Here is a 15,279-nt window from a genome sequence, read left to right as displayed (position 1 = left end):
CAGGGTGACACTCACGTGAGCTCTCTTGGTTGAGGTCCTCTGTAGACTTGACCTTATTCCTGGCTCACTGTCACTCTAACATTACTCTTATCATAATTCTACATTATTTCATTATCCATATTGATGATACCCTGACCTTTTAGCTTCTTGACGTCCTCTCCCAATGATCTCGTCCTCCAAGGTTTTCTGCTACTCACTCCTATGATCTTTGAGTCATACCCTTACTTTATCACTACCTCTTATTGCAGTCTTTTATGATCACTATTTAAGATGTCTGTTTCAGCTTCAATAATTCTTCAATGCCACAAGAACCTATAGTCACTGGATCCCACCACCCTTTCACTGTTCACCTCCTCCCCTACTAAGATCAAAAGTCCATCATTAGAATCACCCCTTTTCATATGCTCTCCACTCCCTTGCCCTCTCCTTTTTCTTTGTATTCTCCTAACAAAGCCCCAACCCTGACTAATCCTACCCCCCCATACCTTCTACAGCTGCCGCCATACAGCTACTGGTCTCACTCAAAATTCATGACAGTTACCTCAGGTGGGTCCTTAGTGGGGCCTGCAGTCAGACTTTCCCTGAAATGGGAAAGCAGAAGTACTGCCTTAGGCCACTCCCCCAGAGATGTAACCCCACACCTTTGGGTCAGAGCCCACCATCTGCCAGGCATTGCTGCTCAGACCTAAACGCACACCCAGCCAACCTTATTCAGGACAATAAGAAATCCTCATCTGAAAGCGGCTTCTCTCTGCTGACACTACAGCTCTCTGGTGGCTTCAAAACCAAAGTCTGGTGATGTGATGTCCTCTCTGAAGGCACCCTTTCCATTTCGGCTTCATTTTCTGTACGCTCAGCGTTGCTGAGACAGCTATTTTGACATCTCCTTCTATTCTTAGCACCAAAGCACAAACTCACATATGCAGATAAACCGAAATTGAAAGAACTGCACATTCATTCTCCAAAGTCTTAGAAAAATTAAGAGTACTTGAGGGCTGAGGGTGGGAGGGGCTTGTACCCAAGTCACTCCAGGGTGAGGTGGAGAATGCCTGAGTAGGGGCCTGGAGGCTGTGACACTATGCAGATGTGTCACCTTGGGCAAGTCCCTTTAGCCATCTGGGTTCCAACCTCATCTGCAAAGTGAGGGTACTAGATGAGGTAATTCCTAAGGTCCTTTCTAGATCTTTCATTCTGACTTTGTCACAGGATGCTACAACATTCACAGTTGCCCTTTTTTTCCCCCTTTACTTCATTCATTCATTCATCAGGTTTTCAGTCAAGTAAAGGCTCTGTTTAATGCTCAGAGGGTCAAAAATCAGGACACAATCCCTGCCCTCTAGGGGCTCATATTCCTTACATATATAAAGCTTGATATAATCTTACAGCTATGCCTTAATGGGATGAATGTCTTGGGGAAAGTATGTTCAAAGTGGGATGAACAAAGTAGAAAAGGTGATTAGTTCTGGCTGTGGAGGATACGGTCCCTCACAGAGGAAATAGCATTAGAGAATAAGCATTCTTTCTTCCTTCCTTCCTTCCTTTCTTTCTTGCTGTGTTGGGTCTTCGTTGATACGCGCAGGCTTTCTCTAGTTGCAGCAAGCGGGGACTACTCTTGGTTGCGGTGCGCAGGCTTCTCATTGCAGTGGCTTCTCTTGTTGTGGAGCACATGCTCTAGGCGTGCGGGCCTCAGTAGTTGTGGCTCTCGGGCTCTAGAGCACAAGCTCAGTAGCTGTGGCGCACGGGCTTAGTTGCTCTGCAGCATGTGGGATCTTCCCTGACCAGGGATCGAACCCGTGTCCCCTGCATTGGCAGGCAGATTCCCATCCACTGCGCCACCAGGGAAGCCCGAGAATAAGCATTCTTAAATGACCTGGTAGGCTTTGCCGGAGTCGGGTACGGGAGCCCAGAAACGTCATTCCAGTTACAAGAAAGGGTCCAAAGACATAGTGAATCTGCGAGACAAATTCTAAGTTTCCCATATGCCTGACCAGTAAGCGCATGAGGAAGTGTGTCAGGGCATGAGACTGGAAAAGACAGATTGGAACCTTCTCTTTTTCTTCTCATTCAGCAAAAGTCTCTTTTTACAGTTATCCCAAGTGTCTAAATTTTAAGTCAGGCCTTCTCTGCCGTTCTTGAAGTCTTACCCTCTCTAAGCTCTGCTTTGTGTTACATATATATTTCCTGAAATTTAGCCCTTTTATTTATGCCATCCTCCTGAAAATGTTCAAACATATCATTTATCAAATATTTCCATGTAATGTATAGGGTGGCAAATAATAGCAGCTTTGTTTTACAGAGAGAAAAGCTAAAGTAAACATTGATTGCTCAATATCCTAGATTGCTCAATATCAGGTTAATAGACATGAAATATGCCCTGGGTCCTTACTTCATGAAAATTCCATGACTTTCTTATTTCTTTGAAGTCAAGAAAAGTAAGTAATTGATTGACTGACCCGGGCAATCACATTGGGACTGTTTTAAGGGTTCGATTTTGAGTCAAATATGGCTTTAAGAAAGAACTAAATATTGTGAGCACCATTTAAAGTTAGGGAAGAAAGCATAACATAAATTACCACTCGGAATATGGGTTGGTAAGATTAAAATCTTCTTGAGCCCATGATAACAGCTGCTTCTTTTTCCCAGTCTGTTTCATAAGGAAACACTGTTGTCTTTTTTAAAGTCAGTGTGGGAGATAGTTGGTCACCCAGACTTCACAGGACAGTAGTGCCCCGGTGGGTCACTACCATCCAGGATTTGGCCTTCGAGATCCAAAAAGTTCAGCCATCCTCCAGAACTGCTCAGGGTTAAGAGGACTGACTGAACTCAGACAAGGTGTATGTTTATAAAGCAAGCTCTTTTTATTGTGTCTCTAGCACCATCTACTGGGAAACAAAAGTGCCTTTATTAGAATTACATTAGAATGTGTCAGAAACCCAACTGGGAGAAAAGAGGAGAAAAGGGGAGGAAGAAGTTCAGAAGATTATAAGAAACAGAGAATTAAGTATATTATATTGAAGTGACTTGTATATAGATGTAACCACTAAAACAAAAACACAAACTTTGTAAATTATCAGGAACATACACACAAACACAGACCATATTGTAAAATATATATATTTTTTTAAAGCGACTAGGGCTTCCCTGGTGGCACAGTGGTTGAGAGTCCGCCTGCTGGTGCAGGGGACGCGGGTTCGTGCCCCGGTCCGGGAAGATCCTACATGCCGTGGAGCGGCTGGGCCCGTGAGCCATGGCCGCTGAGCCTGCGCGTCCGGAGCCTGTGCGCCGCAGTGGGAGAGGCCACAGCAGTGAGAGGCCCGCGTACCACCAAAAAAAAAAAAAAAAAAAAAAAAAAGCGACTAGAATTCATAAACACAGAAAGCATACCGTAAAATACAATGACAAACTAAGAACAATTAGAATATACATGTCATCTTAATGCCATAAAATGCCCCTATTAAACAGTCTCTCAGATTAAATCACAAAGCAAAACCCAACAGAATGCTGTGTACAAACCAAGTGACTCAGAAAGGTTGAAAATACAAGAATTCAAAAGCAAACCAAGCAAGTGAAAGCCAAAGTAGCAGGGGGTCTCAATGTGAACATCAGAAAAGGCTGATTTCAGGACAGAAAACATTCTGTTTTCTAAAGGATGAAATTCACAATGGATGCAATTCACAATGGAAGTTCACCAAAAAATGACCATATCTAAGACCATGAAGAAAACCTCAGACAATTTCACAAAATACAACACAGCCAATATTGACCTAGAAATGTTTTAACTCTCTCTTAATAATTCTTGGATCAAAAAGGAAGTCAAACCCTAAAACTAAGGATATTTAGAAAATAAATAATATAATTATTTATATATAATGGAAATATATACATAATATATAGGAATATATAGTAAGCAAATATTATATTACAATTATCTATAATGGAAACTCCTACATGTGATATAGTTAAAGTAATACTCAGAAAATTTTAGCACTACTTATATTAATCAAAAATTGTGAAATTAGGGCTTCCCTGGTGGCGCAGTGGTTGAGAGTCCGCCTGCCGATGCAGGGGACACAGGTTCGTGCCCCAGTCCGGGAGGATCCCACATGCCGCGGAGCGGCTGAGCCCGTGAGCCATGGCCACTGAGCCTGCGCGTCCGGAGCCTGTGCTCCCCAACGGGAGAGGCCACAACAGGCCCGTGTACCGCAAAAAAAAAAAAAAAAAAAAAAAAAAAATTGTGAAATTAAATGAATTAGGCATCTAATGCAGATATTTGAAAAAGAATAATAAAATAAACCCAAGAGAACAAAAGAAAAATTAACAAAAATAAAAGAAATTATAATTTTGAAAAGAATCAGAAAAGGTAGTACTCATAAATCCAACAGCTGCTTCATTGGAGGGAAAAAAACCCCAATAAAATAGATATAGCATTAGCTAATCTATTCAGTCCACAGAATTAGATATGAGCATAGGCAAATAACCAGACAGATGAAACCGAAAGGATCATAAATTATTTCTTTCCTCAACTCTTTGCAAATAAACATGAGAGTAATATAGATGAAATGGATAATTTTCTAGGAAAATATATAAATTTGCAATTATGACCTCAAAAAGAAATTTTAAATAGATTATCAGAAAAAAATAGAGAAAAGTATGAGTGCATATGGAGTTGTCTAATGAAATACCTAGGAATAAATTTAGCAACAAGCTCCAAGATAAACTGAGTGAAAAGATCAAGGTGGAAACAGGCTGTGAGTTTGTGGATGTGCATGGACGTGTACTTAAGTGCTTGGATATCCTTGTAGTATCTCTGGAAGGTGCATGAGAAACAAGTGACAATGGTTGCTTCTGTTGAAGGAAACTGGATCTGTAGGGAACAAAGATGAGAGAAATTCTTTTCACTGTAGAGTACCACTTGGTAACTTTTACATTTGATATCTTTTAAATTGATTACATGTGTAAATATTACCTACTCAAGAATTCTTTCTTGGAAAAGTAGAACCAAGACAAAGGAAATAGATGCTTTTAAAGGATGTTTCAAAAAGAATACCACTTAACTTTTCCTAAAGCTGACTCTGGTAAGAGAAGGATCCTCTTGGTTGACCAGTGGACATAAGACACTAGGATGGTCTTAGCCAGGCCTCCGTGTCTCCCTCAGGAGCTCTGGAACCCAGGCACCTTCACGGCTCTGTGTGAACTCACAGACCCCAGTCCTCACGTGCCAAAAAGACTACATTTCTGAGCAGAAGTTCTGAGTTAAGAAAAGGATACCCTCTTTTCACCCAAAGACAGGACATTCATGTTTCTTAGTATTTAGGAACTCAAAGAAGCAGAACCAAATGCTTTAAATGGCTAAAAGTCAGTTCTCTTTTTCCTATTTAATTTTTTAATGGTAAGGTGCAAGTTCCTCATTTTTCTTAGCCTCCTAAGATTCCAGCCTCACTTTGCATGCTATATCTCTCCTCTAAAAATAGCAGGAACCAAGTTCCTAAAACATTATCCATCTGACCACACGAAAGGAAAAATAACTCTCACCCTGAAAGAGTATGTTAAACACCTAATGTCTGTACTTACGTTCAAAATATATGATTCAGTTCTGGGACAATACAAAAACTTTTAAATGTACTAAACTGTATCATTGTGTAAGGCTCTGAAACAGAGTCCCTTTCCTCTTTCCCCCTCAAGAAAGACTGGCCAGACTGCCTGGCCTGCTGCAGAGGAACCTGGGATTCTTTGTATTTGGGGAAGATCCTAGGACCAGGGGCTTCTCACTCCTAAGTGGGTCATACTTTTAGGGGGTGGGATGGAGTGCACCTCTGCTGTCATCTGTTCCTAGGATTTTCTAGGTGAGCTGCTCAGAGCTTGTACTGGCTTCACTCTGGCTTATATATATATGTTGTTTATGTTGTATACAGTTGACCTTTGAACAGTGTGCAGGTTGGGGCACTAACCCTCCATGCAGTCGAAAATCCACCTATAACTTTACAGTTGGCCCTCCAAATCTGCAGATTCAACTAATCAAGGACAGTGTAGGGACTTCCCTGGTGACGCAGTGGTTAAGAATCCGCCTGCCAATGCAGGGGACACGGGTTCGAGCCCTGGTCCAGGAAGATCCCACATGCCACAGAGCAACTAAGCCCGTGCGCCACAACTACCGAGCCTGCACGTCTAGAGCCCGTGAACCACAACAAGAGAAGCCACCGCAATGAGAAGCCCGCGCACTGCAACGAAGAGTAGCTCCCGCTCTCCACACTAGACAAAAGCCCACGTGTAGCAATGCAGCCAAAAAAAATAAAATAAAGAATTAAAAAAAAAAAGGACAGTGTAGTACTATAGCATGTATTACTGAAAAAAATCCATGTATAAGTGGACCCGTGCATTTCAAAACCATGTTGTTCAAGGGTCAACGCTATATGTATACTTATTTTATGTGTGTGTGTGTATGTGTGCACACTTGTATTTATTGAGCTTCCCTCTGAAATAACAAATTCTGCAGGAGTGGGGTAGGAGGTGAAAGTCAGTGATTTAGTCCAGCTTCTTTGCTGCACTTATGAAAAACCCCAGGCTCAGAGAAGTGATCTCATCTAACTTTACTTAATCTCTTTCCTCATCTGAAGCATTCTATCCTACAACTGCTACTACTGCTGCTGCTGCTGCTATTACAATACACACACACACACACACACACACACACACACACACACACACACACATATACACACTACTGCCTGGTACTTAAGTTGTTTCCTCCACATCGATTATTCTTCAACCTTCTTCACCCATTCAACCTACTATGACCTCACCTCAAGTCTCAGCTCAACTAATAAACTTCTATCCACGAAATCTCCCCAGTCCACCACATCTAAGCCAACCCAGTCATACTTCCTGTCTTCTTTCTTACAGCTGTGCCTCTATGGGAGCAGTCTTCACACTCTGTGGTTATGTCCTCTCCCTCCTTCAGACTGCAAGCAGCTTAAAAAGGCAGGTCATGTGCCATCTATGTATCAGCTCTGCCCAGCAGAGTACCTGGCATACAGTAGGTGTTTAATGCGTTGCTCGATCAGAAGAGTGACTGTGAATAGGCTCCTAGTCCATTGCTTTGGCTCTGTCATATTCCAGGAACATGCCTATGAGGAGGAATTCTTCCGCACATTCCCTGGGCTTTCTTAGCTAAATTTAAAATATTTGTGTACGTTGTTTGAGGTGGCTCAGCCTAGCATCTAGGGAAGAACAGATCTGAAAGTTGGGAAGAGAATGAAAGGTGATAAAGCAAAATGGCACAATATTCATAAGAATGTAAAACCCATGTTATAGCCTTTTGGCAAACATGTCTAGAGGACTGTCTGTTGAGAAGTTTGTTCTCTCCCTTGGATCTCCAGAGAAATTACTCACAAGGTAATGCTGATTCCTCTTTTTCACCCTCAAAGCCCTGATGTGTTTTTTTTTTTTTTTTTTTGGCTGCGCCGCGTGGCTCGCAGGATTTTAGTTCCCCAACTAGAGGTCAAAACCCGGGCCCTTGGCAATGAGAGTGCAGAGCCCTAACCACAGGACCGCCAGGGAATTTCCTCAAAGCCCTGATTTCTTGTTCAGTGGTTTCAGTAGAGCAGAAGATGTGGCAAATTATTTTCACATATTTTATCAACTCCAAGATGCCATCAGTTTTAAAGTTCACCATTATTTTACATTCCATGAAGGAAAAAAAACACCTCTGCCAGTTAAACCATGACATGACATGATTTCAGACATTTTAAAATATGAAAATGAGGGAATTCCCTGGCAGTCCAGTGGACTCTGCGCTTTCACTGTTGGGGCCCAGGTTCGATCCCGTGGGGGGAACTAAGGTTCTGCAAGCTGAGCGGAATTATAATATATATATATTTTTATAGCCTATATATATATATTTATGAGAAAATGAGTGTCTTAAATTGAGGAAATATGGTATATCAATATCACAGGTTGTTGTTTGATGATATCAAGTTGTGTGGGTCTCAGTCTCATCTGTTACATGAGCAGTTTGGACCAGATGAGCTCTGAGAACCCTTCTGGTCCCAACACCCTTGAGTTCTGTAACACCACGAAGGGATAGTCTTGACTGGGCATCATTTGTTGTGTAATAACCACCAAGATGGGGCTCCCATCCAGATTCCTTCTGTGCTTTGCCCTTTAAGAGTTGAGGGTCTTCACACTGCAGTGTCCTCCCTCAGGACTGGTCACCCACCCACATCATTGAAAAGAGGCTTCAGAATGTCCCACCTTGATAAGAACAAATATACTTATTAGAGGTTGAGGAATCTGGCTTACACATAGGAAGGGGCTGATGCTTGCCAACTATAACTCCTCCAAGAAGCACTCCTAGAGACACAAAGCTTTCACTCAAAGGATTGACTCTGGGCTTCCCTGGTGGCGCAGTGGTTAAGAATCCACTTGCCAATGCAGGGGACACGGGTTTGAGCCCTGGTCCAGGAAGATCCCACATGCTGCGGAGCAACAAAGCCCATGTGCCACAACTACTGAGCCTGCGCTCTAGAGCCCACGAGCCACAACTACTGAGCCCGTGTGCCGCAACGACTGAAACCTGCGAGCCTAGAGCCTGTGCTCCACAAGAGAAGCCACTGCAATGAGAAGACTGCACATTGCAACGAAGAGTAGCCCCTGCTCGCCACAACTAGAGAAAGCCCGCACACAGCAATGAAGACCTAACGCAGCCTAAATAAATAAATAAATAAACAAACAAAGGATTGACTCTAAAATTGGCTAACAGTAGAGTGGCCATACATCCTAGTTTCCCCCCAACTGTCCCGGTTACCTCATTTGTCCCAGTGTTGTTATTAACAGTTCCCTCTATGTTTCAAGTCTACAGACTGATCAGGGAAGTGATTCGGGAAGAGTGGCTACCAGTGTCACTTTGGCTAATAATGGCCCCAAATGGTTCGAAAATCACTAATCTCAGGGACACTGTTAGCATCTGGTTAGCCAGTACCAGGTATTAATGCTCAGTTATGAGCCCAGGGATATTTCAGCATTAAAGCAAGAAATGTCAACAAGGTGATTGACTCAATGGTTAGGACAACCACCACCCTTTATCCAACTTATTCCTTAACGGAAATTATGCGTTTCCTTGATGTTTGTACTTTTTTCACGCTTGAATGATTCTGAGTGTTACAGCTACTGCATCTTGCAGTCAGTAACATTTTACAATTAAGGAGTTCCAATAATTTATTATTCTTAGGATCTGGACTCCTACCTCCTTTACAACTTAAAATGAAGCCTGGGAGGGTAGAACCAGTGGGTCTTTAGGATATAAAGATTTTATTTAGGCATTTGTCACTCTTTTTTCTGCCTCTTCCCACCAGGAGAAGTTGCTCCAGTGCAGGGAACTGCATTTGACCTGAGGAAGCCAGTGGAGCTTGGAAAACACCTGCAGGAGTTCCACATGAATGGCTTTGACCACAATTTCTGTCTGAAAGGATCTAAAGAAAAGCGTTTTTGTGCACGGTAGGCACTTTTCATTTGCTACCTGTACTTTTCATTTGCCTTTCATTTGTTGGCAAGAAAAGATACCAACTCCTATTTGAGGAGCTTTTCCTCTGCCATATTAATGCCATTTACTATGCTACAGGGGACCAACTACCACATCCTAAGTGCCTTTGCAAAGCTCCTATTCCATAGTTGAATACATCTCCCCCATCCCCCATCATACCGTTTTCCCTGGGCCCCTACCTGGCATCCTGTCTCTTTGCTTCCCCTCTCCCCATCTCTCCCTGTTCTCTAAGGCCCTTTTTTTGTTAGAAGCCCCATCTCCTCCTGACTGAAGTCACCTCTGCTTTCCATGAACTTCCAGAGCCCTTCGTCCTTTCTTGACTTTTGATGTATGATCTGCCTACCTGCACGACAAGCTGGAGGTTGCATTTCCCTTATAGCACTCACTGCCTCCAGCCTGTCTGACAGGCATCTGTGTCCACACTCTCCTCCTTACTAAATTCCAAGTACCTCGTGCCAGCTTATCTTTGTGAAACTCTACCTTTACCCTAACACCCGAATACCATGCTCGGCACTAGCAAATAATCAATAAATGTTTGCAGAATGAACGGGTCTTAAATAAAGCCGACAAAATAATTTAAGCTCTAACAGAAACAGAAAGAACTTCGAAAGCCTTCTCTTACTCAGAGCCCCAGCACCAAGACCCCAGCTGTGTTCTTCTAGCTCAAGCCTACTTTTCTCCTCTGTCCCTCCTATTCACATTTCTCTTTCCACGGCCCCCACGTGAGGAGACCCTCTGACCTCCCCGCCACTATTCAAATCCTGGCCTTTTCTCTTTCCAAACATCTTTCCCCGAACCTCTTGGTTGACTACACATTGTGGGGATGTCTCACCTCGGTAAGTCTGTAAGACCCAGCCTTTCTTTAGCTATATATCCCTTTGACCCTAAGTATAGGACCAGGCAGGTACTCTCCCATCTGTAGAGGCCTGGTTTTTTTTAAAAAAGGAAACAACTTGGCAGAAATCCAGAACAGATCTATTCTGGGGGGGGATCTGGCTTAAGAGCCCTGCCTGCTCTAGCCCCAAGGGTGGCGGGCAGTTTAATTTGGAGAAGCATCTATTCCCTTTCAGAAGACATAGCTGGTTTTCTTGCCAGACCAAGCAGAGAGCTCCACCTCTTTATGAGAAAGTATCCCAGCCTAACTACCTGTCTCTAACCTGGCCGCCCCCGACACACACAAACATATCTGACTGGGGTGAGTCCCTTTTGCCCTTCCCCAGAGAAGCCAGGCTCAGGGTGAGAAGTTGCTATTGGGGATCCTCAAAACCACCTACTCATGCCTCACCTAAGAGGCTGTGAGAAGCTCCCGCCATGCTCTTCTTACCTTTGTCTCCTCCATATATGTTGTCCCTGCTCTGTGACTGGGTCTGATTCCCGTCTCAGAGCTGCTTCCCAGCTTCTTCCCGTCTGCTTTTCCACCCTGGATCTATATATATATGTGGTCTGGCTTCATCCTTAGGGTCCATCATGCTGGGAGCGGGCGGGTACTGGAAGTGTACACCACCCAGCCGGGGGTCCAGTTTTATACGGGCAACTTCCTGGATGGCACACTGAAGGGCAAGAGTGGAGCAGTCTATCCCAAACACTCCGGTTTCTGCCTTGAGACCCAGAACTGGCCGGATGCCGTCAATCAGGTAAGTCTACAAGCCAGCTTGTTAGAGTGGTGGTGTGTCCAAGGTCACAACACTCAAGTCAGACTTGGTCTGTATGATTCAAAAGTCTGTGTGGGGCTTCCCTGGTGGCGCAGTGGTTGAGAGTCCGCCTGCCGATGCAGGGGACGCGGGTTCGTGCCCCGGTCCGGGAAGATCCCACATGCCGCGCAGCGGCTGGGCCCGTGAGCCACGGCCGCTGAGCCTGTGCGTCCGGAGCCTGTGCTCCGCAACGGGAGAGGCCACAACAGTGAGAGGCCCGCGTAACGCCAAAACAAACAAACAAAAAAAAGTCTGTGTGTGTTCTCGTCTCCAAGTCATGAACAACACAGCAAACTCTTAACCACATTACTAAAATGGCATTTACATGTTTAAAAAAATCTATTATTTTCTGCAACCAGGGTTAAGATGATCCTCCAAATCTTTTCTTCCTGTTTACTTCCTCATAACTTTCTTTTCTAGCTATTGCGCACAGTAATGCTCTTCAAAGCTCCAGCCCATAAGATGCTTGCAGCTTGCACCAGAATGTAAATCAACCCTGCTTCCTTAAGAAAGTCTTGCTGTGATAAAGTGTGTTTAGTGATGTGATTGATTTTCTTTTTTTTTTTTTTTTTTTTTTTTTTTTTTTTTTTTGCGGTACGCGGGCCTCTCACTGTTGTGGCCTCTCCCGTTGCGGAGCTCAGGCTCCGGACGCGCAGGCCCAGCAGCCACGGCTCATGGCCCCAGCCGCTCCGCGGCACGTGGGATCTTCCCGGACCGGGACACGAACCCGCGTCCCCTGCATCGGCAGGCGGACTCTCAACCCCTGCGCCACCAGGGAAGCCCGATGTGATTGATTTTCATTCTGGTTCAAGTTCTTTATCTCATTGCAAACCACTAATAAACAGTTCTTACACTGGCAACTGGTTCACAGAACTGTCTAGAGACCAGTCCAGAAGCCATCCTGAATGGTTAAGGGTGGAACCTGGGCGGGCAAGGTGTAACCTGTATCGTTTTCCCCTTCACAGCCCCACTTCCCTCCTGTGTTGCTGAAGCCTGGTGAGGAGTATGACCACACCACTTGGTTCAAGTTTTCTGTGGCTTAAGCAAGTGTAAAGATACGAGCTGCTCCAGGACCAGGCTTGGGAGCCCCTTCAGCAGCCTATGCAGAGATGAGATGAAGATTTAGAGGCTTTAAAAGTGATCCTGTGAATTAAAATCATACAAATGGTAGCTGTCATGATAGTCAGCCTGAATAGATTTTCTTCCCAAAGACTGGCTCCAGGCCAGGTCTAATGATCAGCTCTATTATCCATGCAGTGAAGAGGACCCAGCCATCAATGTCATCATCTAAGCCTTGACCGTAGCCCAGAAGTGGTAACTGAGCTCCTTGTGTTGGCTCCATCTCTCCATTCTGCCTCTTTCTTTTCTACTTCTCACCCTTTCTTTCTTTGATCCTACTCTCATTCCTTTTCTTTTTCCTCCTTCTCTAGCTCACACCACCGTGCACTGCGCAGCACTTTGTGGAGTTTTCAGAGGTCTCTTAGCTCATTCAGCCTGCCGGCAGAGGAACCTCTCTGCCCCGATACTGCAACAGATGGTGGAGAAGTGAGCCAGCTGAGGCTCAGAGGGGATAAACGACCCACCTAAAGGCACAGAGGTAGGAAAAGTTTTAGCCAGGACTCGAGGTCAGGTCGTGTGAATTCAAGTCCCTTTCTTTGCCTCCACTCGTCTTCCAGAGCATTCCGAGCATCACTGATAGGCAAAGGGGGATCTGACCCTGACTGTTAGAGCCATCCTTTCTTCCCAGATTCACTTTTATAGGAAGCTTTAGTCTGTCTCTGAGCCTTACAGATGGTGTGACTTAAAGTGCAAGATCAAAATGTCCAGAATCTGTAAATTTCTCTGCCTTTGGGGTTAACTGAGAAAGCGCAGCCCAGCCAAGGCACGGGAAGGAAGCCATTGGAGACAGGAGCTGTGTTAGTATGAGGAGGGCCTTGACTGAGAATTGCACATTGCATCCAGAACAGATGTTGTGTTATGTAGATGAGCCTGGGCTTCCCTCCCTTCCTGAATAACTGAATCATCAGTGATGGGTTTGGGTTGGTGGTTTTTAAAGAAATGTTATCTTATACTATTATACACTAATAATTGGTTGAAATAAAATAAAAATCTGCATCTTCAGAAAACTCCATTTCTTCACTTATCTTTAGATCTGTCAGGTATGGACCTTTGGGAAATAGACCAAATATAAATGGTGTATTCTGGATTCTACCATACACTCCAATAGAGCCCCAGCATCTTCCTAGAGGAACACTACTTAATGGCAGCCTATGGAAATTCCTATACTTCCCCTCTCTCTTAGCAACAAAAATAAACCAGAGTTTACTTTTTAATTCATTTCAGCATGGATTTTCTGAGTACCTATTGTGTACACAGTTCTCTCCTGGGTTTAAGGGGCTCAAGAGGTAATGTCCAAGATGTAGTTATGTTCCTTAGAGATATCACAGTCTCTCTGGGGAAAACAAGACTAATAGTAACAACCAGATGATATAGAATTGCACCAAGACAGAGTTGGGAGCCCTGAGCACTAACTTTGCTCCCAGCTTTTACTACATGGGCAAACAATCTAATTTCATTTTTAGATTTCTCACCTGTAAGGCAAAGGGATTCGACTGTAATTATCTGGAAGGTATGTGTCTGCAGGCTGGAACTAAAGCTAGCCACTAGTGCAATTCATGTGAGGTGGTGAAAACTCAACACGGTACTCAGTATGGAAAACACCATATAGAACTACAGAATTATTAAAGCCTTGTTGAAAATGCAAGTATCCACTCAAGTGCAACCCCCTCCTCCAAGGGTAAGTCTCCAGGTCCCCAGGAGTCCATGCCTTCTTTGTAGAGTCCATACAACCCTCTACCCACAGCCAGATAGTGCTGTATTATTCTGAGTACTGATCTTTCACAGGTGAGCATATTATTGACTTCAACACTCTATGGATTCCTGTTTGTTTCAAATTCATATGACACAAGTTCTTATTATTAACTGCGAGATTTTCATTTTTCCAGTTCCCACTCATTTTGCCTAACAAGGTTAAGATGTGGTCCAGTGGTTAAGACACACTTCCAGTGCAGTGGGTGCAGGTTCAATCCCTGGTCGGGGAACTGAAATCCCACATGTGGCCCCCACCCAAAAAAAAAAAAAAAAGTAGAACTTGAAAAAATACAGAACTACCAGCAGAAGAAAGGAGGGAAGCACAGCATATACCCTCTTCCCTAGCCAACAACTGGATCACAAGTTTGCAGTGGGCTTTTTGGATATTTTCGACAGGACTGCAGTCCTTTTCCAATCGAGGAATTTATCTTCCTTTAAGTTCCAACTTCTCCAATTACTCAAATCATAATTAAACTCTCAGATGGTCTGGGTAGCACTGCCAGCTATAGCTGGCAGTGTAAGGAAGTCAGCAAATCCTCTCTTCAAATGTAGAAGGAAATTGACAAAACACTTCCAGTGCTCTGGGAACTGACCCAAAACATACAATCCAAGACACGTTTATGATTGAAAAACTGAACTTTGAGTAGGAACAATGGAAGACTGTAGCATCCTTGCCTGCGGCTGCTCTCATTCCCTTTATTCCCCCAGCTCAGTCACTGTGGAGCTTCTGCCAGAGCAAAACAGAACACGAAAACCAGGAGACTGCTATGGTCGGAAGGCGGGGGAGGTTCTCATTTTGGAGTGGTAGGTGATATCCATGCCCAACTCCTTTGTCAATAAAAATAATGATCTTGGTGCTACGAGAGCAGGAAGGGTTGATGGCTCTACTAGCCTGAGTTTGCAATTATGGTTGGAGCAAGCAGATTTCTGGGTGATCAGAGGCTACACACATGCATAGCAGAGACCAGAGAGGGCCAAGCTATTCATACACTCCTAGCCAACCCTGAGGCCGCATGCATGTGCAGGGGAAATTAAAAGGGACTTAGCAGGGCTTCCCTGGTGGCGCAGGGGTTAAGAATCCGCCTGCCAATGCAGGGGACACGGGTTCGGACCCTGGTCCGGGAAGATCCCACATGTCGTGGAGCAACTAAGCCCACACGCCACAGCTACTGAGCCTGT

General features: G+C 44.3%; 1 protein-coding gene across 5 annotated transcripts in view; it reads left to right on the top strand.

The window, feature by feature from the left end:
• The window catches only part of GALM (galactose mutarotase), an 89,442-nt gene extending 76,087 nt beyond the window's left edge, over positions 1 to 13,355 (top strand). For 3 of the 5 annotated variants that reach the window (XM_059078836.2, XM_067007766.1, XM_059078834.2), the window contains 3 exons: positions 9,351 to 9,492; positions 10,998 to 11,172; positions 12,195 to 13,355. In XM_059078836.2, the coding sequence (XP_058934819.1) occupies positions 9,351 to 9,492; positions 10,998 to 11,172; positions 12,195 to 12,272 (395 nt within the window). In that variant the 3' untranslated portion in view covers positions 12,273 to 13,355. The remainder of the gene's footprint in view (positions 1 to 9,350; positions 9,493 to 10,997; positions 11,173 to 12,194) is intronic. The other 2 variants (XM_067007767.1, XM_059078835.2) reach the window with 1 other exon arrangement.
• The last annotated feature ends 1,924 nt before the right edge of the window (positions 13,356 to 15,279 follow it).

The sequence above is a fragment of the Kogia breviceps genome, chromosome 11 (genome assembly GCF_026419965.1).
Source record: "Kogia breviceps isolate mKogBre1 chromosome 11, mKogBre1 haplotype 1, whole genome shotgun sequence".
In the NCBI taxonomy this organism is placed as follows: domain Eukaryota; kingdom Metazoa; phylum Chordata; class Mammalia; order Artiodactyla; family Physeteridae; genus Kogia; species Kogia breviceps.
Note: the sequence above shows the minus strand (reverse complement) of the source record. Positions and strands in the feature narration are given on the sequence as shown.